Here is a 24,065-nt window from a genome sequence, read left to right on the forward strand (position 1 = left end):
CTATCTTGCCAACCTTCTCCAAGGTGAGGGGGTCTCCTTTCCTGCTTGGAAATGATACAACTGTCCACGCACAGATCAGAGCGGCAAAGGCTGGTCACTCGCTCCCTTTCCAAGGCCTCCTCTGGGTCACCAAACAGCTGATCCCGCCCCAGGGATCAGGGCTTGCAGATCCCAATGGATCCTGCTGATGCTTCGTAGGCTGGGCATGGGTGGGTTATTATTATTACTATTTGCCTGTCAGGAGGGGCTACACCGGGTCTCTTTCTCTCTGCTCAGGATCATGGGCCTCTACGTCTCCATCGTGCTGGTGATCGGGAAGTTCGTGCGCGGCTTCTTCAGCGAGATCTCCCACTCCATCATGTTTGAAGAGCTGCCCTGCGTGGACCGCATCCTGACGCTGTGCAGCCACATCTTCCTGGTCCGGGAGACGGGGGAGCTGGAGCTGGAGGAGGAGCTCTATGCCAAGCTTATCTTCCTCTACCGCTCGCCCGAGACCATGATCAAGTGGACCCGGGAGAAGGACTGAGGGGGAAGGAAGGAAGACCCCCAAAACAGCCCTGGGGAGACCCAGGAGGTTGAACCAGGCTGTGGACCCAGCCAGACGCCAGCCCTGGGCACCGGCTCTTCCGCTGGGGGCTCTGGGGTGGGGCAGCCCCATAACCTGAGCCACACTTGCAGCCGAACGAGCGGGAGAGACACACAAGGCACTTTTTGAAACACTTTTCCTAAGAAACCAAAGATGCCCCGGTTCCTTCTCCCAAACCTGGACTCCTACTTCTTTTCCCCCTTGGAGACCAGGAAGTGAATGGATGTCCTGCTGCTGAAAGGCCCAGAGCCCCCCACCCCCCAATTCTGCAGCCATGGAACCTCCCTTCCTCCCGCCCTCCCCCTCCTTTCTCACTGCTGGGAATCTACACACTATGTTTTCTATCAGAGGCCATTTTATTTATACAGATCTATACAATAAAAACAAAGCTGTGATTTAAAACAAAAAGGCTGGTGGGAAGTCAAGGGGGACTCGGGGGAACGAAGGAGAGAAAAGTCCTCTTGGTTCAGCAGCTGAGCTTTGGGGGTCCAGCTTCTCCAGAGATGCCTGGGAGAGTTTGGGCCGGGGGAGAGCTTAAAGGAAGCGTGATGGGCTCTGGATGGGGGTGATGGCCAAGGAAGAACCATTTTTCCTTGGGAGGCTTCATAAAATAATAGCATTAGCAATACCATTTAGACTTATATACCGCTTCACAGTGCTTTTACAGCCCTAAGCGGTTTACAGAGTCAGCATATTGCTCCCAACAATTATGGGTCCTCATTTGACCCACCTCGGAAGGAGAGGAGGCTGAGATTCGATCTGCCAAACAGCAGAAGTAGCCTGCAGCACTGCACTCTAACCACTGCACCACCCAGGCCCTTGCTGAAACGTCTCTGAGCGAGGTTGTTTTAGGGTTTGAATCCTGGATAGAAAAATAGAAGTTCCGTTCAATTGTGCCTCCGAGGTGGTGCCAAGATCTGGGTCCTTCTGGGCTCAGTCTGGACATTGCTGAATCCAAGAGGGATTCTCTGCAAAAAAAACAACACTTGTGGACGTAGCGGGTCAGGCCATAAGGCCCATGAACCGTCCTTCGCCTGTGCTCCTCTGGGCCGTAAATAGAATAGAATAGGATTCTTTTGTTGGCCAAGTGTGACTGGACACACAAGGGATTTGTCTTTGGTGCAGATGCTCTCAGTGGACATAAAAGTCCAGATGCCCTTCCCAAGAATCAAGAGGCTCAACGCTTGAGAAAAGCACCGGATGCAAATCAAGCGTCGTCTTCAAGCAAGAATTCCTGGATTTGTTGCTTCATCGCAGCCCTGCAAAGAAAGTACGGGCATCACTGCAAATCTGGGTTTGCATATCACTCTACAGTGATGCCTCGTCTTACAAACTTAATTGGTTCCGGGACGAGGTTCTTAAGGTGAAAAGTTTGTAAGACGAAACCATGTTTCCCATAGGAATCAATGGAAAAGCGATTAATACATGCAAGCCCAAAATTCACCCCTTTTGCCAGCCGAAGCGCCCGTTTTTGCGCTGCTGGGATTCCCCTGAGGTCCCCCTCTATGGGAAACCCCACCTCCGGACTTCTGTGTTTTTGCGATGCTGCAGGCAGGGGAATCCCTGCCCTGGAGAAGAGCAACGCAATCTCATCTCTCTTGGCGCAAATTCCTCCAGGAAAACACTCGGCCCCTTACCTGCATTGCTGGCGTTCAGCCACCCTCTGAATGTAGGGGGGGAGGGAGGCCCCACAGCTCTGCAAAGGAAGGGCTGGAGTGAGCGAGGGCAGCAGGAGGGTCCCACCAGCCTTGTGGCTTTTGCAAGGGGTGGTCCCTCAATTACCCTCAAACCGTAGCCGGGCACCCCAACTGTCACCCACAGCATAACCCGAAGGATTGATTGATTGATTGGATTTCTATGCCTCCCTTCTCTGAAGACTCAGGGCGTCTTACAACATATACTACCCCAAAAAATAAAGGGAACACTCAAAGAACCCATCCTAGATCTGAATGAACGAAATATTCCCATTGAATACTTTGTTCTGTACAAAGCTGAATGTACTGACAACAAAATGAAACAAATTGATTGTCAATCAGTGTTGCTCCCTAAGTGGACAGTTTGATTTCACAGAAGTTTGATTTACTTGGAGTTATATTCTGTTGTTTAAGGGTTCCCTTTATTTTTTCCGAGCAGTATATAATAAAAAAACAATAAAATACAATGGCAGATTCAATTAATTAACTAAATAACTAACCTAAAATCCCTAATATTTTAAAAATAAATCCTACCCATTCAGACTTCTATACATAACATTGATCGGCCAGGGGACCAAAGATCTAATTGCCCCAAACCTGGCGACACAAGTGAGTCTTAAGACTCGTACAAAAGGCGAGGAGGGTGGGGGCGAATCTCTGGGGGGGAGCTGATTCCAGAGGGCTGGGCCCCCCACAGAGAAGGCTCTTCCTCTAGGCCCCACCAAGCAACACTGTCTGGTTGACGGGACCTGGAGAAGGCTGACTCTCGGGGATCTGACCAGTCGCTGGGATTTATACAGCAGAAGGCGGCCCTGTAAGTAATCTGGCTGATGCCATGTAGGGCTTTATAGGTAATGACCAAGACTTTGTGTCCGGAAACCAATCAGCAGCTTATGCGGAGCATAGAAGTTCCTCAAAACCCAACACAAAGTCCCAGAAAACGAAACCTTCAACCCAAACTGAAGGCACAACTGACTCCACCCATTTTAACTCGAGCCAGAGAGCGGTTTGTCCTCAGCCTGGCTGCTTCTGTCTCGGGCCCAGCCCTGAGAGCAGTTGCACACCCCTGCATCAACACATACACAAGCCCTTTTGGTTGTACAAACCTCCTTTTTGCACACCTACCAGCTCCTTGATGGTTAGACGGCAGCCGTAGCAGAGCAACGGGAGAAGCTGGGTGGTCTCTCTAGGGAGAAAGCAGAAGGTTGGTGGCCTGTGCCGACTAGTGGTGTATTTGGGGAGGGGGCTAAGGAGAGCAGACACCCATGCCCAACCGTACATCCTTACCTGCCTGCTGGGGGGGTTCCACAGCAACCTGCCCGTATCCCGCCTCCGCAGCATCCCTCCTCAGTGGGAATCCGCCGGCTGAGCTTTTCCGAAAGCAGCGTGGCCTGCAAGGAGGATCCGTCCTCTGTCGGGAAAGGAGAGTAGCCGCCCCTGAAAGCTCCTCCTTGGGCCGAGAGAGTTCTGTGCACGGCCCTCGGAGCGATCCCCAACTCAGAAACCCCTTATTTCATGACGAAATCCCAGTCTTTATTTGAACACAATGAAATGCAGGCTTTTAAAATGGCTCAGAAGGATTTTTCTTCCTCTTTAGAGCTACCTGTAATCTCTGTCAATCTCGGCCTTATCTGCATTGTTTAGATAAAGTCCATTCATTTACTTAAAACATATGCGTTTGCTCACCGAAAGCTTCCCAGCACAGCACCCAACAGAGGATGTCTTTTATTGAAGCAGAAATCGTGATTCTTAAGCCTTGTTCAATCATACTTCCCAGCCTCACGCCTCTTCCATTGGACAACGTTGAATCTCCACACCTCATTCCCCACAATCCTTTGCCTTTATAGTGCCTGGCAGTGACATCACACCTCAAAGAGGCTGAGGCTGTAAGCTAGTACCTTTTACTACGTAATGTCTCTCACCTTCGGAGCAATCTTCTATAGCAGGGGTAGGCAAAGTTGGATCTTCTATGACTTGTGGACTTCAACTCCCAGAATTCCTTAGCCTATCATGCTAGCTCAGGAATTCTGGGAGTTGAAGGCCATGTGTCATAGAAGATCCAACTTTGCCTACCCCTGTTCTATAGCGAGGGTCAATCCACTGGATTTCCACTCTCATGTCTTCCTCATCCTCTGACTGGGACCACTCTCCCACTGTCTCATCAGCCCCCTCTAGTGGTTCCTCAGGCTCATTAAAAGTCACTTTCTGCCTCACTCTCACTCTCTACTTCATCTGCTAACCCCCCTGGTCCAGGGCATCCAGAAGGGCCTGGCTCTTCCTCCTCCTCAGAATCTGACATGACCGGAGGTGGACAAGGAGCACTCACAACAGAGAGGCAAAAGCCTGGACCGCTGAAGCTGGGTTTGTGTGCCCTACAGTGAGCGAACCCCACAGCACCCAAGGATTGAATCCTTTTTCCCCTGGGCATGTTAAACCAGCAGGCAGTTTGCCTCTTGGTCTTTCAGCTCCAGCAAACAAACTCTCCTTGTTTAAGCAGCAAGTTTGCATTTATCCCCAGGCCTGTTTGGAAAAGCGACAGGGAAGGAAAGAGTGTTCCCCCCCACCCAAATGTTTCAACTCCCAGGTTGCGCCAAAGAGGACTTGGCTGTCATTCTCACACCGTGAAGATCTGGCTAGCATCTCAGCTCTGGTCTGTTCTAGAGTCCCCGGCGGGTACCAAAGTCAACCTAGAAGTGGGTTCTCCTCCCACCCCAAAGAAGACCATTTACCAACACTGGTGTCCAGGGGGCAGAGGCAGAGGAGGCAGCGGGCCGGTGCGGTCGACGCATCAGACTGGACTTCTTGAGGAACCGCACTCAACTTCTCTCCCGTCCTGGAACAGAGACCAAAGGGGGCGTCAGGAAGGGAAGCCCCCCTCCCGCCTGACCCATTCACACTTCCTGCACAAAATCCCTTTGGGACTAGATGCCACTTGTTTTTAAGGAAGTGCTTGTGGTCCACAACCTATAAAACGCAGGCAAGAGGGCTGAGCTGGATTTTCAGAAGACACCCACCGGTAGACTGTGCTGAGGGTGGAGGGGAATTCCGACTGCAGTTTGCAGAGGAAGCTTTCGATCAGGAGGTGAATGCTGGCTCGGTCAGAGGCCTGGAAGAAGTGAAAGCATCGGTCACGGCTACTCAGAATCTCCTGAGTTCCCCAAGGGGACCCTCTGCCCCTCCCACCCTTCTCTCTGGCCAAATCCCTCAGGGCCTACTTTGGTGTCCAGTCCAGGCGTGAAGACGGTGGGCACCCCAAAGAGGTAATTGTAGAAAGCGATCTCTTTGGCAGGATATTCCCGCATCGGGCGCAGGATCAGGACGTCCCCATAGCGGCTGTCCAAGAAGCCCTTTGGGGGGGGAAAGGAGAAGGGGGAAAGGGGAGCAAAGCCAGATCAGGGTTCTCGCACCACCACTTCTCACAAAGGTGTGAGGTCCCATAGAACTGGCTTTCTCCAGGCCCCGTCAACTAATAATAATTTATTAGATTTGTATGCCGCCTCTCTCCGAGGACTCGAGTAGACAATGTCGCTTGGCGGGGCCTAGGGGGAGAGCCTTCTCTGTGGGGGCCCCGGCCCTCTGGGATCAGCTCCCCCCCAGAGATCCGTACTGCCCCCACCCTTCTCGCCTTCCACAAGATTCTCAAAACTCATTTATGCCTCCAGGCTTGGGGCCACTACACGCCAGCCCAGTGATGGCGAAACTTCGGCACGGATGCCACAGGTGGCACGCGGAGCCATATCTGCCGGCACACGAGTTGTGCAGTGGGTGTGGAGCCGCTCTGTCCTCACCGTGTCCGTAGCCAGGAAGGCCCCACGTCCCAGAGAAAGGTTGGCCAGCAGCTTGACGCTCACGCGGGTGCAGCTGTCTCCCGCCATCACCTTCGCGTAGCCGTTCCTCCGGGCCACATGCAGCACCAGGTGGGCCCTAAACATCAAAGAGAGATCTCTCTCCCACTCCAGCCATGGTTTTGGGATCCAACCAGGGCCCCAGAAAACAACGAAACGTCTGCTTCCCTAGAATACCCGAGAGTCAGCAATTTAGAAGGACCAGACGGAACGGCCTTTTGACCACGAGACCTGTTGTGGTTGGATCGCAACAGATTTTGAACCGAATGAGCCCGGTCCGTCCGAGCATCGGAGACCTGTGTGGCTATTGGAGGATGTAGACAGTGAGGAGGAAGGAGAGATGGAAGCTGATGGTTCTGGAGAGACAGAAGTGGAGGCCCCTGCAGTGCCTGTGGAACCCCCAGCTAGGGCCTCGTCTGAGTCGGGAGGGGGTGATTAATGATCCCATCCTGAAATGTGCGGGTGTAAAGGATGAGGGAGAGACAGGAACAGCTGCGCAGATGCAGGAGGAGATCTTGATCACAGCTGAGAGTAATAGGGAATTCTGCAGCATGCAAAAAAAGGGGAGGTTTTGTGGCAGTGTTCTTTGCAGGAGTTATATGTGGTTTAACAGAGAGTTTCCTCTAAACCAACATCCCTGCTTCCTTGGAGAATCCCAGCCTTTGGACAATTGTCTTATGAAAGACTGCAGCTATTGCAAAAAAGAATGCATGCCCTTGCTTCAGCCCAGTTTGGAGACATTATTTACAAATTATTTACATTATTTACGAGTCTGCGGAGAGGGGCGGCATACAAATCCAATAAACAAATAAACAAACAAATAAACAAATAAATAAATAAATAAATAAATAAAATAAATCTTGGGGGGGTTTGAGTCATTTGTTATCGACCTTGAAGATAACTCAGACTCTTTGGCAGTAAACAGACATTCTTTTGCCACAATGGCGGTTCTCAACCAACTTGTTAACAAAATATATACTGCTCAAAAAAAACAAGGGAACACTCAAAGAACCCATTCTAGATCTGAATGAATGAAATGCTCTCATTGAATCCTTTGTTCTGTACAAAGTTGAATGTGCTGACAACAAGATTTGAAATTGATTGTCAATCAGTGTTGCTTCCTAAGTGGACAGTTTGAGTTTGTGTTGTTTAAGTGTTCCCTTTATTTTTTTGAGCAGTGCATTTTTGTGTTTCTGAAACTCCACTGTGTGTGTTTACTTTGACCCCAATTACTGCTCAACTGTCACGCCAGGCAGAACAAGCCCCATCCTAAGTCTGGGGGCTGCTTGCAAAGTCTCCCCTCCATGAGGAATATCAGCCTGTTTCCCGAGACTGCTGAGCTAGAGTACAGCACTAAAGGACCCTGTCTGTTAAGAGGGCTAGAGAGCAAGAGTGATGTATGAAGACCCCTGCAAAGTTTCCTTTCAGTTGTCATCGGGCTCACATGGTGGGCATTAATATCTCCACTCAGGGTCTGGGCAAGGAGCTCACCGGAGGGTTTGCAGAAGCTCCTCTTTCGCAGTTAGGGATTTGATGCTGCCAAAGAGGCGGGCCAGCTCTTCCGCGTGGGAAGCAAGGCAGGAGCCCGCCTCGTCCTGGGCCGCCAACCGTTCCTGCCACGAGACGCCTTGCACGCTACACTCTGCCAACCGGTCCTCCAGGGAAGCCGCCACATCTGCCCTCTTCTCCCACTGCTGCTGATGCCACCTGTTGAAGTCAGCCACCGCTTCCTTGTAGCTGGGAGCCTGGTCAACAGGACTCTGGGCCAGCGAGTTCAGGACGCACGTGGGAAGGTCAAACACCTACAAGGACACAAGCTGGGTCAAAGGAAAAGTGCCAAGACGGTACAAACTGCAATCGCTTTGACAGATTTTCAGATGTAGGAATCGGGAGGGGGCAGCAATTTCGTTGTGTTAAACCTGTGGCTTGTTTCCTCTATTGTGGTTTGTGTTCTTGTGTTCTCTGCTGCTTGTTTTCTGCTGTTGATGCCTTATCACCCAAATGTGCTGTAGGGAGAGTGCTGAACCTCAGCCGTATTTACCTCCTCCAAGGACACCAGATGATAGGGGAATCCTGTGGCTCGCAGGATAGCCTCTACCTGCCTGCAGGTTTCCGCTCGCTCGTCCAAGCTCCGTCCGCACGCAGCTCCCTCTGCACAGCAAAACCAAAACTGTCAGCAAGGCGAGTGGCTCGTCTGAACATTCCCTGCCACGGTATCTTCAACCACACTGAACGTGCGGTGAGAGAGACCTCTGGACTTGAACTCAGACAGCCAGGAGTTCTGGGAATTGAAGTCTGCAGGTTATAAAGTTGCCATAGTTGGCCACCCCTGATTTAGAAGGTGGGCCACGTCTGAATTCAACCTTTCAATGTCCAGTAATGCTCGACAGTTAATTTGCTCAAAGGGAATCGGCTTTGAACTTTCCTAAGCACCCTCTGCATCTCTCAGGAATGTGGCCATCTTTTATTATTATTATTATTATTATTATTATTATTATTATTATTATTATTATTAATTGGATTTGTATGCCGCCCCTCTCCGGAGACTTGGGGTGGCTAACAGCAATAATATGGCAGCATACAATAATAATCCAATAATAAAAATGATTAAAAACCCATTAATATAAAACCAAACATACATACAGACATACCATGCATAAAATTGTAAAGGCCTAGGGGGAAAGAGGGTCTCAATTCCCCCATGCCTGGCGGCAGAGGTGGGTTTTAAGTAGCTTACGAAAGGCAAGAAGGGTGGGGGCAATTCTAATCTCTGGGGGGAGTTGGTTCCACAAGCCGCAACATTTCAGTTGAATCAAACTGCCTGCACAATGACCTTCCCCCCCCCCAAAAAAAAAAATTATAGAGAATGCATAGGGCTGCCAACACAAACCGTCAATGTAGATTATTCCTGGTTTGAAGCGAAGTTTCTTGGCAGCTTCTCGGTTGAGGCCCTGACAAGAGGAAGCAAAGCACTTTAATTCGTAAACTTTACCCAGGCTCTCCTCCTTCATCTACTATAGGCTTCTGGGGTTTGACTGCCCCTCCTCCTGCTTGGAAGTCTAACATACCTCTTGTACCTGCCTCAACATTGAGCTGGAAGCAGGACCCCCGGAAAAAGCCAGGAGAACCTAAAACAAGGAGAAAGCATCACAACATTTATTTCCTGTTTTTTTTTTTTAGTTGCCATCTTGCCTGTCTCTCTTTCCCCGAAGCAGTAAAGTTTACAACAGGGCACGACCTTTTCTCCGGGATAAATGCAGCGATTCTTCCCAAGCATGGCACGGAACTTGTGAATGAAGTAGTCCTTGAAGCAGCTCCTGAAAAGCACACAAAATATGGTGGGAAAAAGCCCCTATTCACTGCCAGGGGAAAAAAATTCAGCCCAGGGAGGGAGAGAGCAGTTCTGAATTGTTCAAAATTCCGCACCTCTCTCACATCTGCCCTGTTGCTACTTACTTGCAGAAGGCATCTCCAGCACGAATGCTCACCACCGGGGAGCCACCCTTGCACTTGACACATTGGGAGTCACAGCTTGGAGAAGAGAAAGTGAAGGTCAGGGTGCAAAAGAGCCTTACCAGATACCCCATATTTTTATTCTCTCCTTTATCCAGAGGTGGGCTGCTAAGGTGGAACGTTGATGTGTGCTCGCCCCCGTGGCACTGAGTGCTAGCGGAGTCCAGTGCAATTCTGCTACTGCACCTGGGCCACAGCGGCACCTGCGTCTCCACGCACGATTTGGCTCCCTGCCCAGGTGAAGTAGCAGAATTGCGCTGGACTCCGCTTGCACTCAGAGCCATAGGGGCGAGCACAGGTCACCGCTGCACCTTAGCAGCCTCCCTCTGCCCCTATCCCTCCAATGCAAAATTGATACAGTGACGAAAAGCATTCCCTCTTTCATGTAAGCAGGCTTTTATCACCCATGGCAACTTTTCAGAGGTGGACTTCAACTCCCAGAATTCCCCATTCTACTCATCAATGCACCCATGGGGCTGGGGAATTCTGGGAGTTGAAGTCCACCCGTCCGAAAAGTTGCCATGGGTGATAAAAACACTGAACGCTAAAAAACACTCTGCTTAAGCCTAGTTTTCTGAACAAGCCACTTCTTAAGGTTAGGATTAACATGACTGAGACTGGCCTTGTTACTGGTTCATGCAATGGTGGCTTGTTCAACAAGCCCTGGATTGCTGGCCTGCTTCCCCTCCGCCAAGGCCCCCTCACCGGCCCCGGGTCCTCCTCGCCCTTGGGAGCGGCTCCCCTCCACAGCCGCCCGACTCGCCGTCGCACATCGCCTCCACCACCTCCCGTTACACGAGGCGCCCACGTGTAACGGGAGACCACAATTCCCAGAGGGCCCCTTGGAGCTCCCGGCGCGCTGCGATGACGTCACGTGACGGGGTGGTCTCGCGAGAGCCCGCGGGGAGGAGGGAGTAACTTGTTTGGGACGCTACGAGGGCGCGGGGCGATGACGCAATTAGGATGCGCCGCCTCCCCCGCCCGCCTCCCCTTCCGCCATGGCGGCCGCGATGTTCCGGAGCTTGCTGGTGTCGGCGGGGGGGTCCCGCGAGGCGCCCTCCGCCGCCGCCGCCCCCGCCCCGCCGCCGCCTCACGCGCCCGAGCCCGGCGCCGCGCTGGAGGCCCAGTTCAGCTGCCCCATTTGCCTGGAGGTCTACCAGCGCCCCGTCCGCATCACCCCCTGCAGGCACACGTGAGCGGGGGGGGGGGCTAAGGGGAGGGGGCCGTGGAGGGAGGGGGCCAAGAGGCCCGGATGAATAGCGCCTGCGCGGGGACGGGGAAGGTAGACAACGAGGTCCCCCCCAGGCCCCTCGCATGGGCGGGAGCACCCGAAGGCCGCAGCTTCCCCTCTCACCAAGGAGGGGCCTGCTGGGTCTTCTGCTCCTGCGTCCGTGGCTTGTAAGGTTATTTGGGGGGGGGGACGAGGCCCCAGGGGAGATCAGGACAGGACAGCCTGGCTTGACCTTTTCCCATAGAAGGCAGCAAAGGCTCCAAAGTATCTTGTCAATTTGGTCTAATACAGGGATCACCAAGCTTGGCAGCTTTAAGGCTTGTGGAATCCTGGAAGTTGAAGTCCACAAGTCCTAAAGTTGCCCACTATGGAGACCAATAATACTAATAATCATCAAGAACAACAAACAACAGCAGCCTCCGCCTTTATTGTCATTGAACACCATGTAAACAACAAAATTGGTTTAACCTCTCTACTGCTGCAATCCATAACAGAAAATACAAGACAATATAATTCCCAATTCAGTAGATGTGAAGTTTATTTATTTATTGGACTTGTATGCCGCCCCTCTCGGTGAAGTTGTTCCGTATGTCTTTGGGCCCCTTGGCTGAAGCCCACCAAACCTCCATCTGAGGACAGGAACCCATCCCCTCTTCACATTCCCTTTTGAGCAGTGTGTGTAGTTTTCCCACAACTCTCCAGACTTTGGGAAAAATCAAACCGCCTTCTTCCATAGGTTCTGTGGGGAATGCCTGCAGCCCTGTCTCCAAGTTCCATCTCCTCTCTGTCCCCTTTGCCGCATGCCCTTTGACCCCAAGAAGGTGGAGAAGGCCTCCGGCGCGGAAAAGCAGCTGTCTTCCTTCAAGGCGCCATGTCGAGGCTGCAGTAAAAAGGTAACCTTAAGGGCTTGTGCTCATAAGTGAAGGCAGCAAAACTAGATAATTATAAACCACCCTGCTTTTGTGAGTGGCCTGTTGTTAAAAAAAACAAACTACAGAAGGCTTCAAATGGATATCCATCCTCTCTTAATCCTTGTATCGCAGGTGACCCTTGCAAAGATGAGATCTCACGTCACAACATGCACTAAAGTCCAGGAACAAATGGCCAACTGTCCTAAGTTCGTGCCGGTCGTTCCAACATCCCAACCTATTCCAAGGTATTTTCCTCTTTGTGGTTTTGAGCCACTCGCCAACTCGCTGGTTTCCAGATTTTAGACTATCTCCTGCATTCTCAAGCAAAGTTAGGAGGGAAAGACTGAGTCAGGCATCTCTTCAATAAAGAACTGTAGGTGTATTGTCCTTGTAGGTCGGTATTTCTCAAGTTAAGCAGCTTGAGGTTTTGTGAATCCCAGAATAGGGTAGACTTCAATTCCCAGAATTCCTCCAGTCCAGCCGTCTTCCGGTCCCTGAGCTGTGCTGTCCTCCCTTTCAGCAATATTCCAAACCGGTCCACGTTTGTCTGTCCCTATTGCGGAGCACGGAACTTGGATCAGCAGGAGCTAGTAAAACATTGCATGGAGAATCACCGCACTGACCCCAACAAAGTGGTGAGTTGCATTCATGTCCCTGTTCGGTGAAACAGAAATCCAGATTAGCAGAAAACTGGGAATAAGAAGAAAGTTGTCTCTTATTTTAAACGAGGGAGAATTTTTGCCTCGTTTATGTTGTAGCTGGAATGCCCTGGCCTGCTTCTGGGAATCAGGGATAATAAAACACACCTCTGCAACTGCAGTGGCAGAGATGCTTCTCAGGTGGTGCTTACTTTGTCCCTTTCATTTTGCATGTGGGAGCCGCTAAAGAAATTAAATGTGTCTCAGGAACTGAGTGTATTTCCTTCATATAAAACCATGGAAGAGTCCTGGAGATCTAGAAGCAGGCCTCCCTTTGTACCGGCTCCATTTAATTGCTCAGTTTGTGTATGATCTTGTGATTGTTTTGGGTTTTATTTGATGGCGCTGTTTTTTTTAAAAAAAAATTCTTTTTATTGTTTTCATAAATACATATACTGTATCACATTTTGTTTGTTCAGTTTACAGATCTTGTCCAACTTTTTTACCTGTTACAATCATTCTTAGTTAAGTTAGGTCTTATAAGTAACACTATCTTAATACTATGCAATAAAGAACAGAATAAAAGCATTCAAAAGGTATTTGTTGTTTACAATTTGTACTGCAATTTTGTATCATATTATACAAGATGGCGCTGTTTCATATCAAATTTTATGGAGCATAGAATGTTAATATATCTGCATTTGGGGTATTTCATAGCAAGGATATGTGTTTTCGAAGCTAGATTCTGCATGTTGTGCAACAGGAAATTGTTCTGTTTTCTTTCTCTTCCTCACCCCCCCCCCCTCCCAAAATCAAGTGATCACTCCATTGCTTTTAGCTATCACTCTTAAGCTGGAATTGAGTCATTTTTTTCCCTCATCTTGACCGTCTTCCTCTTCTCTCCCTTCCTGGGTGTTCCAGGTCTGTCCAGTGTGCTCGGCCATGCCTTGGGGGGACCCCAGTTACAAGAGTGCCAACTTTCTACAGCACCTCCTGCACCGGCACAAGTTTTCCTATGACACATTTGTGGTGGGTTTTGCGTTTACGCAGCATCTTATTTCAGTCCGTTGTGTCTGCTTTCCAAATGTAAAATAATGCCCCTGGGGAAAAGGAAGAGTAGAAATTTTACTGAAAGAGGAATAGATGCTTGGAACTAACTTCCAGCAGACGTGGTTGGTAAATCCAGAGGAACTGAATTTAAACGTCCATCCATCCATCCTAAGATAAAATACAGGCAAGACTAGGTGAACCAGGAGGTCTTTTCCTGCCGTCAATCTTCCATGTTTCTAACAATATGAACTGCCGGCCAGGGGAAGAGCTCCCTCATGAGGAGACAAGGGGTCCTTCACTGGAGATGGTCAATCAAAAACTGGGGGGTCATCAATGAGTGGATTCTGCAGAGGGTTCTAGGTGGGGGCTCTTCTGCTCTTTGGCGTGTGACACTCTCCTCCCTTCTTTCCAGGACTATAACATTGATGAGGAAGCGGCTTTGCAGGCAGCCCTGGCGCTCTCCCTCTCGGAGAACTGAGGGACGCCGACACCGCCGAGCAGCAGGCAGGAACTGTTGCACGTCTGCCTGGCTCTCCCGCCGGAGCCATGCGCTGCTCGTCCTGCCCGTCGGCTCCCAGAGGGGGGATGTGGCCATCTCTTCAGCTTTCGTCTTGCCCGGTTCGGTCTGGGAACTGCTTCCTCGGGACCAGGCCAGTGAGAAGGGGCCGCTTCTCTTTCCCCGGTTCCATCGAACCTGCTCTGTGCTACCGGCTGAACGTTCCCCAGGCCACCAAGCACAGGCGGCATCCTTTACTGAGACGCTTTTAATACAGTTTTAGCACCATCGGCCCTCATTCCATTAGCGGTTTATATAGCAACAAAACATTTTGTGGGGAGACTGTTGTTTACCTTTTTTTTTTCCATAATTGCCTGTGTCTTTGGGTTAATTCACTGGATTTATTTTTATTATTGTTATTTGGGAGGGGGAGGGGAATCAGCATGGGAGACTTAACTCTTGTACGAATATTTATTATGCGCTTGGCCGTCGTGGCGAGGGGATTTGGGGGTCAACGCGTGCATGGAAAGCAGCCTTCCAAAGAGGTTTGTGATGCCCAGGCGAGACCAGAAGGCCCTTCCTGACTGGAGCGTAATTGTTTAGCCAAATCTCTCCCTCCCGTCCCCCCCTTCCCACAACTTGACCTTGCTCATTTTGTATCTGCTTTTGTGATACTCTAGAAGTCCTTGGTGGTTTTTTTCTACATCTCTCCGTGTAACAAAATACTCTCCACGTTTTATAGAGAGAATACAAAGCAGTTAACCCTTGATATTGCAATATCTGTGTTTGACTAGAAACAATAGTATTTTTATGGAACATTATTTTTCAAAGTCTATTTTTTAAAGAAAAGTGCCCTTGGTTCCAGATCTTCAGGGCCCTTTGGAGGAGGGTCTCAAACCCCGGAGTGAAGGAGGCGCTTCCCTTGGTTGAGTTCTGAGCAATGGGTCGGTGGTCTTTTTTAAGGGTTGGGAGATTATTTGTTCTTTGCAAGAAAATGGGGGGAGAAGACAACTTTGGGGGGGTTGCTCCAAGTAGCCTTTTAAGGGGTTGTTGCCAGTTGTGTATTAAGCAGAACCGCCGAGGCTTCATTATCCAGGTGTTCGGATTCTGGGTCAGTGGGCCTGAAGGAGACTGGAAAGAAATAAAAGCTGTGAATAAGCTACCACTGGGGTGTGTCTCTGCGTCTTCAGAGCAGCCTTGGCTATGAATCCACCCACCAATGTTTGCGTGCGACAAGCCAGTACTGCAGTGTATTCAGTGAAGTGTGACTCTGCAAACCATGGCTTGCTATACAAGCCAAGCCCCCAATTGAAAGTGGCTTGTCTTCGCTTATTGGGCTTATAGAATCATGTCTGAGTCACACATGTGTCAAGTTATTCTGCAGCTTGGTTGTCTGCTCCTGGAATGCGTTCTTTTGAGTATGGAGTAGATGCGTCTGTGCTCTGGCGATAGCTACTCAGGTGAGGCAGGAGCCCCAAAGCATCTTTCTGCTGCCCCCCCCCACCCCCGCTCCTGTCAGCATCACAAGCCTGGCTTTTGTCAGCAGCTTCAACGTCTTCTCTCCTTTGGCCTTTTCCGTTCAGGAGACCAGAAGAGTTCGGGGTTTTATCACGTTCCATCCTGAGACCTGAAAAGGTGGAAAAGTGGAAAAATGCAAGGAAATATTTGAATTTGGTTGACAAGCAGAGTTTGTCTTTCACTTGTTAAACTTTCCTTCAATCTGATGGAGGAGGAGGGGAGGAAAGTTGAAGGATAGTGCAGCCATTTCCATTGGTGGAATTTATCTATCTATCTTGTCTGACTATCCTGTCTGTCTGTCTGTCTGTCTATCTATCTATCATCTTGTCTATCTTGTCTGACTATCCTGTCTGTCTGTCTGTCTGTCTGTCTGTCTATCATCCATCCATCCATCTATTTATCTATCTAGTCTATCTATCTTGTCTGACTATCCTGTCTGTCTGTCTGTCTGTCTGTCTGTCTGTCTATCTATCTATCTATCTATCTATCTGTCTGTCTGTCTATCATCTTGTCTATCATCTTGTCTATCTATCTTGTCTGACTATCCTGTCTGTCTGTCTGTCTATCATCCATCCATCCATCTATTTATCTATCTATCTATCTATCTATCTATCTATCTATCTATCTATCTATCTAGTCTATCTATCTTGTCTGACTATCCTGTCTGTCTATCTATCTAATCTATCTATCTATCTATCATCTATCTATATCTATCTATCTATATCTGATCTATCTATCATCTATCATCTTGCCTATCTAGTCTCTTTCTAGTCTATATCTATCTAGTCTTCCTTTCTGTCTATCTATCATCTTGTTTGTCTATCTTGTCTATCTAGTCTGTCTTTCTATCTGTATCTATATCTATCTAGTCTTTCTGTCTGTGTCTATCTATCTATCTATCTATCTATCTATCTCTATCAAACCTTAGGAATGTGAAGGAAAGATATATGCAAATGGGCCCTTGCCATCATCTCCCCCCCCCCATTTGTGTCCCATATTCTTTCCCCACCCACAAACTTCTCAAGCTATTACCTGTTCTTCCTTGGTTGACAAGAGAAGGCAATACAACTTTTGAGTGTAGCCCCCAACGCTTCCCAAACTCCTGGTCCTAGTGGTTCCTTTGGAGCCTCTCCAGGAAAGGCAGCATTCCTTAGACAGCTCGGCCTTATATAGCCGCCTGCAGTTCAAGGCCGCCTGTCCATCTGAACAGACACGATCCCTCCCTCCCAAGTGCCACTTAACATTCTCCGCTAGGTAGAAGGGCAGGCCGTGAGCTCATGCAACTGCCCTCCAACACAAGGAGTGGGGAGAGGGAAAGGTGGCTGCCCCTCCTGCCCTGCTTGGTGTCCCCTTGTTAGGTCAGGGACCCTTTTCAACTCCTCCAGCTAGGCTCCTTTGGGGGCAGCCCTGCCCTGCACCAAGAGTAGCTTTGGGGGAGAGGGCAGCATTTCTGGGTCACCCAAACCCACCTAGGACAGGGTGTCCAGCAAACCTGAAAATCAGGGAATTATCAGGAAAATATGCAGTTTGGGAAATATCGGAATTATTGGGAAATTTGTGGGGAAAAATGGAATAAATCAGGGGGGGAAACTATTAAAATGTTTAGAAGTCAGGGTTAAATCATGTAAACAATAACGGATCTGTTAACTAAATCTGCAAGTTACAGGGAAATGTCAGGGAATTTCAAAATGTTCCTCCCCCCCGGACACCCTGCTAGGAGGAAGCTCACTCTGAGGGACCAGGCCCCAACCTCAGGAGGTCCACCTACAGCTCTTGTGGCCCCCAATTAAGTGCATGGGTGTTGCAGGAGGTATCCAATTCCTACCCTGCCCAAAAGCTGCCCCGTCTTGGAAGGCTAAGGTCTCCGGAGCAGAAGGCTCTGAGGAACAGCTGGCAGAGGTGCCCCTGCCCAAAAGGGAGGTCTGGTAAACAGCTGCCTGGAGAGGAGTTGCAATGAAGTAAACAATCGTGGAAAGCTTGCTGACCCTCTTCCTCTATTCCTAAAAATAGACCGGGCAGCTGAGGTATTTGGAAGGTATTTGAGCCAGCAGGGGGGCTGGGCCTGGCCTCCTTTGAAGAAGAGGGGTTCCAGCTGGGGCCAGGTGAATTGAGCAGGTGGGATGGTCTCCTGCTTGCAAGTCCCACCCGGCCTTTCTCGCATCTATCTCAGCCGTGGAACTCCAAGCAACCCTTCCTGCCCTGCTGTCCACTCCAAGGAAATTCGGAATCCCAGGAAGCTGATGGAGCAGACCGCAAGCCAAGGCCCAGGACTACCTGGGTCCTTTTAAGGAAAGGAAGTTTTTTTGCAGGATATTGAGGTGGACTTCAAATCCCCTCGGCCCCTGGGGGTTCCCTTAGGTCAGTGATGGCAAAGCTTTTTTTCCCTCAGGTGCTGAGCGAGCATGCGTGCACACTATTGCGCATGTGCAAGTGCCCCCCCCCAATTCAATGCCTGGGGAGGGTGAAAACAGCTCTCCCCACCCCAGGCCCTCTGGAAGCTGGAAACGACCTGTTTCCCAACTAATGGGCACAGTAGGCTCCTATTTCAACCTCCTAAGGCTTCCCTGCAGCCAGGAGAGGGTAAAAACTCCCTCCCCATCCCCCTGGAGGCTCTCTGGAAGCTAAAAACATTGTCCCAGAGCCTCTGGGTGAGACAAAAATCAGCTGATCAGCAAACGTGCATGTTGGAGCTAAGCTAGGGCAACCGCTCGAATACCAGCACGTATGGCTCCCTGTGGTACCTGTGCCATAGGTTTGCCGTCACTGCCTTAGGTTAGAGTACCAAGCAGTGCCCAAGGTGGGACGTTCACGGTTCCACCCCTTGGTCTATCATGAGGACTGGATGCTGCTGGGGCTGCTCTGAACGCATCCCAAAACTCCTGGAGGGGGGGTATCTCAGCCTGAGGAGGAGCCCCTTTGCCTCCTTGCGCGAGGCTCTCCCCATCCTGCGCCCTTCCTTTGCGCAAAGGGTGAAGGGGTTAGGGGCAACGGGGGCTCCAGCTCTCTCCGCCCAACCGAGGGGAGCCTGCTGGGGAGGGGAGGGCAGAGGGGGGAGGCTCTCCCTGGCCTGGGCTGGGCACCTGCTGGGGAAGGGGCGGCGCGGCGTCGGCCCCGGACGGCCCTCGGGCGACGGTTGGCTGGCGGCGGGACCATGCTAATGAGGCCACCGCTTTAGGCCACCTGCCGGCCGGCCGGCGGCCCCACCGCCCGCCTGCCATGCCGCGCTCCTTCCTGGTCAAGCAGCCCGCCAGCAGCCGCGTGCCCAACTACGGCGAGTTGGAGACCAGCCGCCAAGGTGAGCCGCGCCCGGACGGGCTTTGCGGCGCCCCGGACGGTCCCGACGCGCTCCGGTCCGGCGCTCCGCAGCCCGAGGGGCTCGGGAGAAGGGTCCGGGAAACGGGCGGGGTGGGGCGCTGCCTTCTGGCCAAGCGAGGCTCCCCTTGCAGAGCCGCTCCGCTTCTCCTGCGCTCTCGGGGCTTGGCGGGGTCCCGGGAAAGCAGCGGAGCTCCTCTTAGGTGGGAGTTTCTCCGCGGAGAAGCGACGGCAGGTGGAAGTTCGTAGTTAGCGATCCTGCGGCAGCGGGCCAAAGGCTGCTAAGGTGGACCGGTGAGGTGTGCTCGCCCCCGGGGCTCTGAAGGCTCGCGGAGTCCAGCGCAATGATGCTACTGCACCTGGGCCACGGGCGCACCTGCGTCTCCGCGCGCGATTTCGCTCCGTGCCCAGGTGCAGTAGCAGAATTACGCTGGACACCGCTAGCCCTCAGAGCCCCGGGGGCGAGCCCTCATCACCGGTCCACCTGAGCAGCCCCCCTCTGACCGAAGGGATGCTGCGGCCAAGGAGGAAGCCGGCATCGGCCCCAACTCGGCTTCCAAGCCAACGGATCCAAAGGTCCGAATGACTTTCGGGGAACTTCGTCAATCGAAGTTTTCTCTCTTAAACAAAAGGGAAGAAGGCAAAGGAAGCAGGTTCAGGGTCTTCCCAACTTTGAAAGGGGTGCAAATTCTTCCACCTCTCGAATCACCTCTGCACATGCTCAGAGGCAGCCTTCAAAATAACAGCCTTGCCTTATTGCGCAGCCCACCCGGCCAGATTGTTTTGTGAGTCATTTTAGGTTCACTCCGTTGCAATTGCAATTCCAATTCAGCCACCAGTGGCTAAAATGACCTTGTTCTGCTTTTTCACTCGTTTATTATTTTCCTGTTGGACTGAGGCATGCAATGCACCTTATTTGTACTCTTAATTTTACCCGCGTGTGTTTAATTAAAGTTGGTGTCTGCCTGCAAAGAAACTAAAGGGTTTTCCTGTTGTAAATTTCTGCTGACTCAAAGATGGGCACTGGGTGCTGTTTCAACTCAGCAGCAGAGGGATTCTGGAAGCCTCAATGAAGCAGGACAGAAAAATCAAGCATTTTTTAAAATGTAGTGCAGTTAGGGGATTCGCCATTGACAAGGAGTTGGCAGTTTCCGACTGAGAGAGCTTGGAAAGAGGAGAAGGAAAGCGAGGTGCTCCGAGGTTACTAGCGGTTTACAGAGAGTCCAAGAAAGGCTAGGTTTGATCTCTGCTCATTGGGCTACATGCATGGAAGATGGCTTGAGCTCCTGCCTGCCTGGCTGGCCATCCTGTAACCCCTAGGTTGGTCAAGATGGACCCTCCTACCCGCCCTACCCCCATGGCCTTTGCCCCCTCAGTGTTTTGGAATGCAAATGTTTCCAAGAGAAGAGGCTGTGTGGCATTTGCCCTTCACTTGTTCCTACCCTGGAAAAGAATGCAAATTCATCTGGAATGCAGGTTCTTTTCCAATGTGCCTGAGAGGGTGTGTGGTGGGGTGGCCTGGAGATATTTAAAATATTCCAAGTGCTGTTTCCTAACAGCCATAAGAGGGACTTGAGAATATCCAAGCAAGGCTTCAGCTGGGGGGGGGGGCTTGGTGCACATTTTGGTTCTTACCTTTTGTGTTTTTGACCTTCAGGCCCACGTGTTTCACGCGGTGAGTACATTAACTGTTTTTTCACCGCCCCGGAAATGGGTTTTTGCAGTAAAATCAAAGGTGGGCTACAGTAAAATCAAAAGTGGAGTCCAACGCAATTCAACTTCTGCACCTGGGCCACAGGTGCCCCTGCGTGTCCGCGTGTGATTTCACTACCTGCCCAGGTGCAGTAGCAGAATTGCACTGGACTCCGCTAGCCCTCAGAGCCACAGGGGCAAGCACACGTCACTATTCCCCCTTAGCAGCCGACCTCTGAGTAAAACCATCACCCTCACCTGTGGGAACCGCAGCCTTCATCTTTCCTTCTTAGGGACAAAGCCATGTGTGCAGGCAATGACACGTTAAGAGAGGAAACAGCTCGCTTAGAATAAAAGAAGCAGAAACATTTTTTTTCCTAGGAGTAGAGTTTAGGAGATATAAGATGCTTAGCAAAGGCCTCCCAAGTCATGTTCCGCACGCCGAGCAGATGTTAGGACAGGCAGCAGTTGACCTTGGCTGAGGCTTAAGCGGGATCTGACCTGACTGGGAACTGGCACTTAGATAGGAGAGCCATAATCTGTCTGGGGACGTTACACTGTTTTCAGAGAGCATGGAGGGGTCTATAAGAGGAGTCCCAAAGGTGATTTTTCAAGAAGCAACTGACCAAACCGGACTTAGAAAGAAAGTCCAGTTGCCTCTTGAAAAAGCACCTTTGGGACCACCCTGACTTGGATGACTGAGAATCTCCATAGGCTTCTAGAAGGAAAGGCAGGAATACCACTTTGGTCAACTTCTCTTTGTGTTGTTTCTACCTCCAGAATGGGACAGGCCAAGTCACACCTGGAGGACATGTCCCTTTTCTACCCAGGAGGCGACGCCCTGCCCAGTCACACCTGGTGAAGCCAGCCCTCTGAGGAGCCACAGCTTTGCCCCTGCAAGCCTCCCCCCGCCTCTTCCGCAGAACCGGGAGGCCAAAGAGCAGCTGGCCTTGAACCTCCAAAGTGGGGAGAGGGCTGCAGGCAGCCGGGGGTCAGCCACCCCTCTCCGGGATAATCCCAACAACCTCAATCTCCCGCCAGCCTTCGGCCTGCTCCCCTGGAGGACCTGCCTGGCGGAGGCGGAAGGGCAGCAGCTGCCAGCCGAGCCTGGTGTGGGGACTGACCCCCTGGAGACCTTCACATGCCTGGATTACCACAAGCCCTACGGCACTTTCTCCGGCCTGGCCCGGCACCAGCAGCAGCACTGCAAGCCGCAAGCTGCAGCCACAACCAGGTTCTTCAGCTGCAAGTATTGCAACAAGGGCTACGCCAGCTTGGGGGCCCTCAAGATGCACCTACGGACTCACACGCTACCCTGCGTGTGCAAGATTTGTAGCAAAGCCTTTTCCCGGCCGTGGTTGCTACAGGGCCACATCCGGACACACACAGGTGAGGAGGGGGAAATGTCACAGGAATCAAGGGGAGAGGGGGCCTGGCACGCTGCGGCAATGCAACCCAGCCTGGGGTGCAACCATGGGTGCAGGAGATTAGATTAGATTAGATTTATTGGATTTATATGCCGCCCCTCTCCGCAAACTCGGGGCGAGGTTGTATGTGCAGCGCAGTTGTTTTCCAGAGACCCAGGATGGCATCCAAGGGTGTTTGCTTTGCTCTGTTACAGAGCAGAGGCAGCTTTGGTGCAACCAAATTCATCCAAATATTGTTATAATGGCTCATTGGACTATTCTGCTTCTCTTATTACAAACCTACTCAGAAATTTACCAGTTCTGCTGCTCGCTTCGGCAGCACAAATGCTAAAATTGGAACGATGCAGAAAATCACCAGTTCTGCTAAATAGCTTGAACCATGTTTAAATCGTGGTTAAAAAGAGATTCTAGGCTTCATATGTATTATATGATATGGTATGGTATGGTATAATATGAAGAGGGAGATTGTGATCCCGCTGTATAGAGCGCATTTGGAATACTGTGTTCAGTTCTGGAGACCTCACCTACAAAAAGAGATTGATCAAATTGAAGGGGTCCAAAGACGGGCTACAAAAATGGTGGAAGGTCTTAAGCATAAAACGTATCAGGAAAGACTTCATGAACTCCATCTGTATGGTCTGGAGGACAGAAGGAAAAGGGGGGACATGATCGAAATATTTGAATATGTTAAATGGTTAAATAAGGTTCAGGAGGGAAGTGTTTTTAATAGGAAAGTGAACCCAAGAACAAGGGGGCACAATCTGAGGTTAGTTGGGGGAAAGATCAGAAGCAACAGGAGAAAATATTATTTGACTGAAAGACTAGTAGATGCTTGGCACAAACTTCCAGCAGACGTGGTTGGTAAATCTACAGTGACTGAATTTAAACATGCCTGGGATAAACATAGATCCATCCTGAGATAAAATATAGGAAATAGTATAAGGGCAGACCAGATGGACCATGTGGTCTTTTTCTGCTGTCAATCTTCTATGCTTCTATGTTTCTATGATATGAGAATGAATATCTAGCTTTTTGGGGGGGGGTTGAAATTGAATAGTCCATGTGACTAAAATCTGTGGTTACCAGAAACCTGACACACCTGTAGAAATGTCACAATCACTGGCTGAATTAAAGATGGCTGGATTTCTCTTCGTCAGCCCCACCTGGACTCACCTGCCTGCCTTCCTTCCCAGGTGAAAAGCCCTATTGCTGCTCCCACTGCAGCCGAGCATTTGCCGACCGCTCCAACCTCCGGGCCCACCTGCAGACACACTCGGAGATCAAGAGGTACCAGTGCTGCGCCTGCCTAAAGACCTTCTCCCGGATGTCGCTGCTTTTGCGGCACAAGGAGGCCACAGCCTGTGCCGCAGCCTCCTGAGGAGACCCTGGCTGCTCCCCCTCTGCAGCGGAAGGCCTGAATCTGGCGGCCGGCTTTGACCTGCGGCAGGAGTCGGTTGCCTGGCTGTGTGCACCTTCGCTCCAAATAAAGCAGTAAAGGAATGATGCCTACAGATGATTTTAAATTCCTTCTGTGAATTGCTTTCCTCCAAATCTACCCAAGAGGCACGTCTTGGTGCAATGGCATCTTTTGGGATCCAGGATAGTTTCATCACTTGAGCCCCAAAGACCATGTTCCCCAGCTGGCTTCCTTCCAGGCCCCATGCTGGAGAAGTGCTCAGAAACACCAATGCATTCGTTGTCTGCTTCGGTCTTGGCATTAAAAGCTGCTCAATTCCCATTTCTGGCCTGAGTTTATTTCGGCTTTTCTGGATGTTGATGAATCTCTCCTATCCTTTGCCGGAATGCAATGGGAGGTCTACCTGTTGCAAGGAATGACAGGAGAAAGTGTTGCTTAGTGGGATCTTCTCTGCTCAAGCCAAATCCACTCCAGGGAAGGCAGCCCGTTCGCAGAGTTCAGGAGGATCTTCCCAAGAGGTTAGAGGGGGAACCTTTCTTGATTCCCCTGCAATCCTTCCCTCTTTGCCCCTTTGGGGTGAGGAAAGGGTTAAGCCAAGAAAAAGGAGAGTGGGTGAGCTGTAACACCAAATCTCAGGAATAATTTATAATAAAAAGTAACTTAGAACTAAGGAGAAATTTCCTGAGTCAGAACAGTTGATCAGTGGAACAGCTTGCCTCCAGAAGTTGTGAATGC

The 24,065-nt window shown here is 50.8% G+C and overlaps 4 protein-coding genes across 6 annotated transcripts in view; 3 read left to right on the forward strand and 1 right to left on the reverse strand.

The window, feature by feature from the left end:
• Positions 1-994, forward strand: part of PIEZO1 (piezo type mechanosensitive ion channel component 1 (Er blood group)) — a 68,303-nt gene extending 67,309 nt beyond the window's left edge. The window contains exon 51 of the mRNA XM_070761787.1: positions 277-994. Coding sequence (XP_070617888.1) covers positions 277-526 — 250 coding nt within the window. The 3' untranslated portion in view covers positions 527-994. The remainder of the gene's footprint in view (positions 1-276) is intronic.
• Positions 924-10,530, reverse strand: CTU2 (cytosolic thiouridylase subunit 2). 3 transcript variants are annotated; one of them, XM_070761809.1, is made up of 15 exons: positions 10,344-10,530; positions 9,582-9,656; positions 9,364-9,442; positions 9,194-9,253; positions 9,016-9,076; positions 8,167-8,276; positions 7,617-7,927; positions 6,069-6,204; positions 5,496-5,627; positions 5,295-5,386; positions 5,010-5,113; positions 3,568-3,691; positions 3,406-3,466; positions 2,224-2,282; positions 924-1,845 (listed from the first exon to the last, which is right to left on the reverse strand). In XM_070761809.1, exons 1-15 carry the CDS (start codon positions 10,409-10,411, stop codon positions 1,794-1,796), a joined length of 1,524 nt encoding a protein of 507 aa, XP_070617910.1. In that variant the 5' UTR covers positions 10,412-10,530; the 3' UTR covers positions 924-1,793. The 3 variants fall into 3 exon arrangements, with proteins under 3 accessions (XP_070617910.1, XP_070617908.1, XP_070617909.1); XM_070761807.1 differs by lacking the exon at positions 10,344-10,530 and having other exon boundaries at positions 9,582-10,099; XM_070761808.1 differs by lacking the exons at positions 2,224-2,282; positions 10,344-10,530 and having other exon boundaries at positions 9,582-10,099.
• A 51-nt stretch (positions 10,531-10,581) lies between these two features.
• RNF166 (ring finger protein 166) lies at positions 10,582-15,126 on the forward strand. The gene is made up of 6 exons (XM_070761604.1): positions 10,582-10,830; positions 11,606-11,762; positions 11,913-12,025; positions 12,301-12,415; positions 13,340-13,447; positions 13,881-15,126. The coding sequence occupies exons 1-6, from the start codon at positions 10,637-10,639 to the stop codon at positions 13,944-13,946; spliced, it is 753 nt and encodes a 250-aa protein (XP_070617705.1). The 5' UTR covers positions 10,582-10,636; the 3' UTR covers positions 13,947-15,126.
• A 3,572-nt stretch (positions 15,127-18,698) lies between these two features.
• Positions 18,699-23,651, forward strand: SNAI3 (snail family transcriptional repressor 3). The gene is made up of 3 exons (XM_070761820.1): positions 18,699-18,777; positions 21,267-21,875; positions 23,107-23,651. The coding sequence occupies exons 1-3, from the start codon at positions 18,699-18,701 to the stop codon at positions 23,289-23,291; spliced, it is 873 nt and encodes a 290-aa protein (XP_070617921.1). The 3' UTR covers positions 23,292-23,651.
• Positions 23,652-24,065: the final 414 nt, after the last annotated feature.

This window comes from Erythrolamprus reginae, chromosome 9, assembly GCF_031021105.1.
Source record: "Erythrolamprus reginae isolate rEryReg1 chromosome 9, rEryReg1.hap1, whole genome shotgun sequence".
NCBI classification, from domain to species: Eukaryota; Metazoa; Chordata; class Lepidosauria; order Squamata; family Dipsadidae; genus Erythrolamprus; species Erythrolamprus reginae.

What these genes read in the sequence shown, in the direction of transcription:
- SNAI3 (XM_070761820.1), top strand. Translation starts at nt 18,699, where the DNA reads ATGCCGCGCTCCTTCCTGGTCAAGCAGCCCGCCAGCAGCCGCGTGCCC. An exon ending in GTTGGAGACCAGCCGCCAAG is followed by an intron (nt 18,778 to 21,266) that starts GTGAGCCGCGCC and finishes TTCTACCTCCAG; the next exon opens with AATGGGACAGGCCAAGTCAC. An exon ending in CCACATCCGGACACACACAG is followed by an intron (nt 21,876 to 23,106) that starts GTGAGGAGGGGG and finishes CTTCCTTCCCAG; the next exon opens with GTGAAAAGCCCTATTGCTGC.
- RNF166 (XM_070761604.1), top strand. Translation starts at nt 10,637, where the DNA reads ATGGCGGCCGCGATGTTCCGGAGCTTGCTGGTGTCGGCGGGGGGGTCC. An exon ending in ACATCCCAACCTATTCCAAG is followed by an intron (nt 12,026 to 12,300) that starts GTATTTTCCTCT and finishes CCTCCCTTTCAG; the next exon opens with CAATATTCCAAACCGGTCCA. An exon ending in TTTCCTATGACACATTTGTG is followed by an intron (nt 13,448 to 13,880) that starts GTGGGTTTTGCG and finishes CCTTCTTTCCAG; the next exon opens with GACTATAACATTGATGAGGA.
- CTU2 (XM_070761807.1), bottom strand. Translation starts at nt 9,922, where the DNA reads ATGGCTCTGAGTGCAAGCGGAGTCCAGCGCAATTCTGCTACTTCACCT. An exon ending in GCTGGAGATGCCTTCTGCAA is followed by an intron (nt 9,443 to 9,581) that starts GTAAGTAGCAAC and finishes TGTGCTTTTCAG; the next exon opens with GAGCTGCTTCAAGGACTACT. An exon ending in TGTTGAGGCAGGTACAAGAG is followed by an intron (nt 9,077 to 9,193) that starts GTATGTTAGACT and finishes TCCTCTTGTCAG; the next exon opens with GGCCTCAACCGAGAAGCTGC.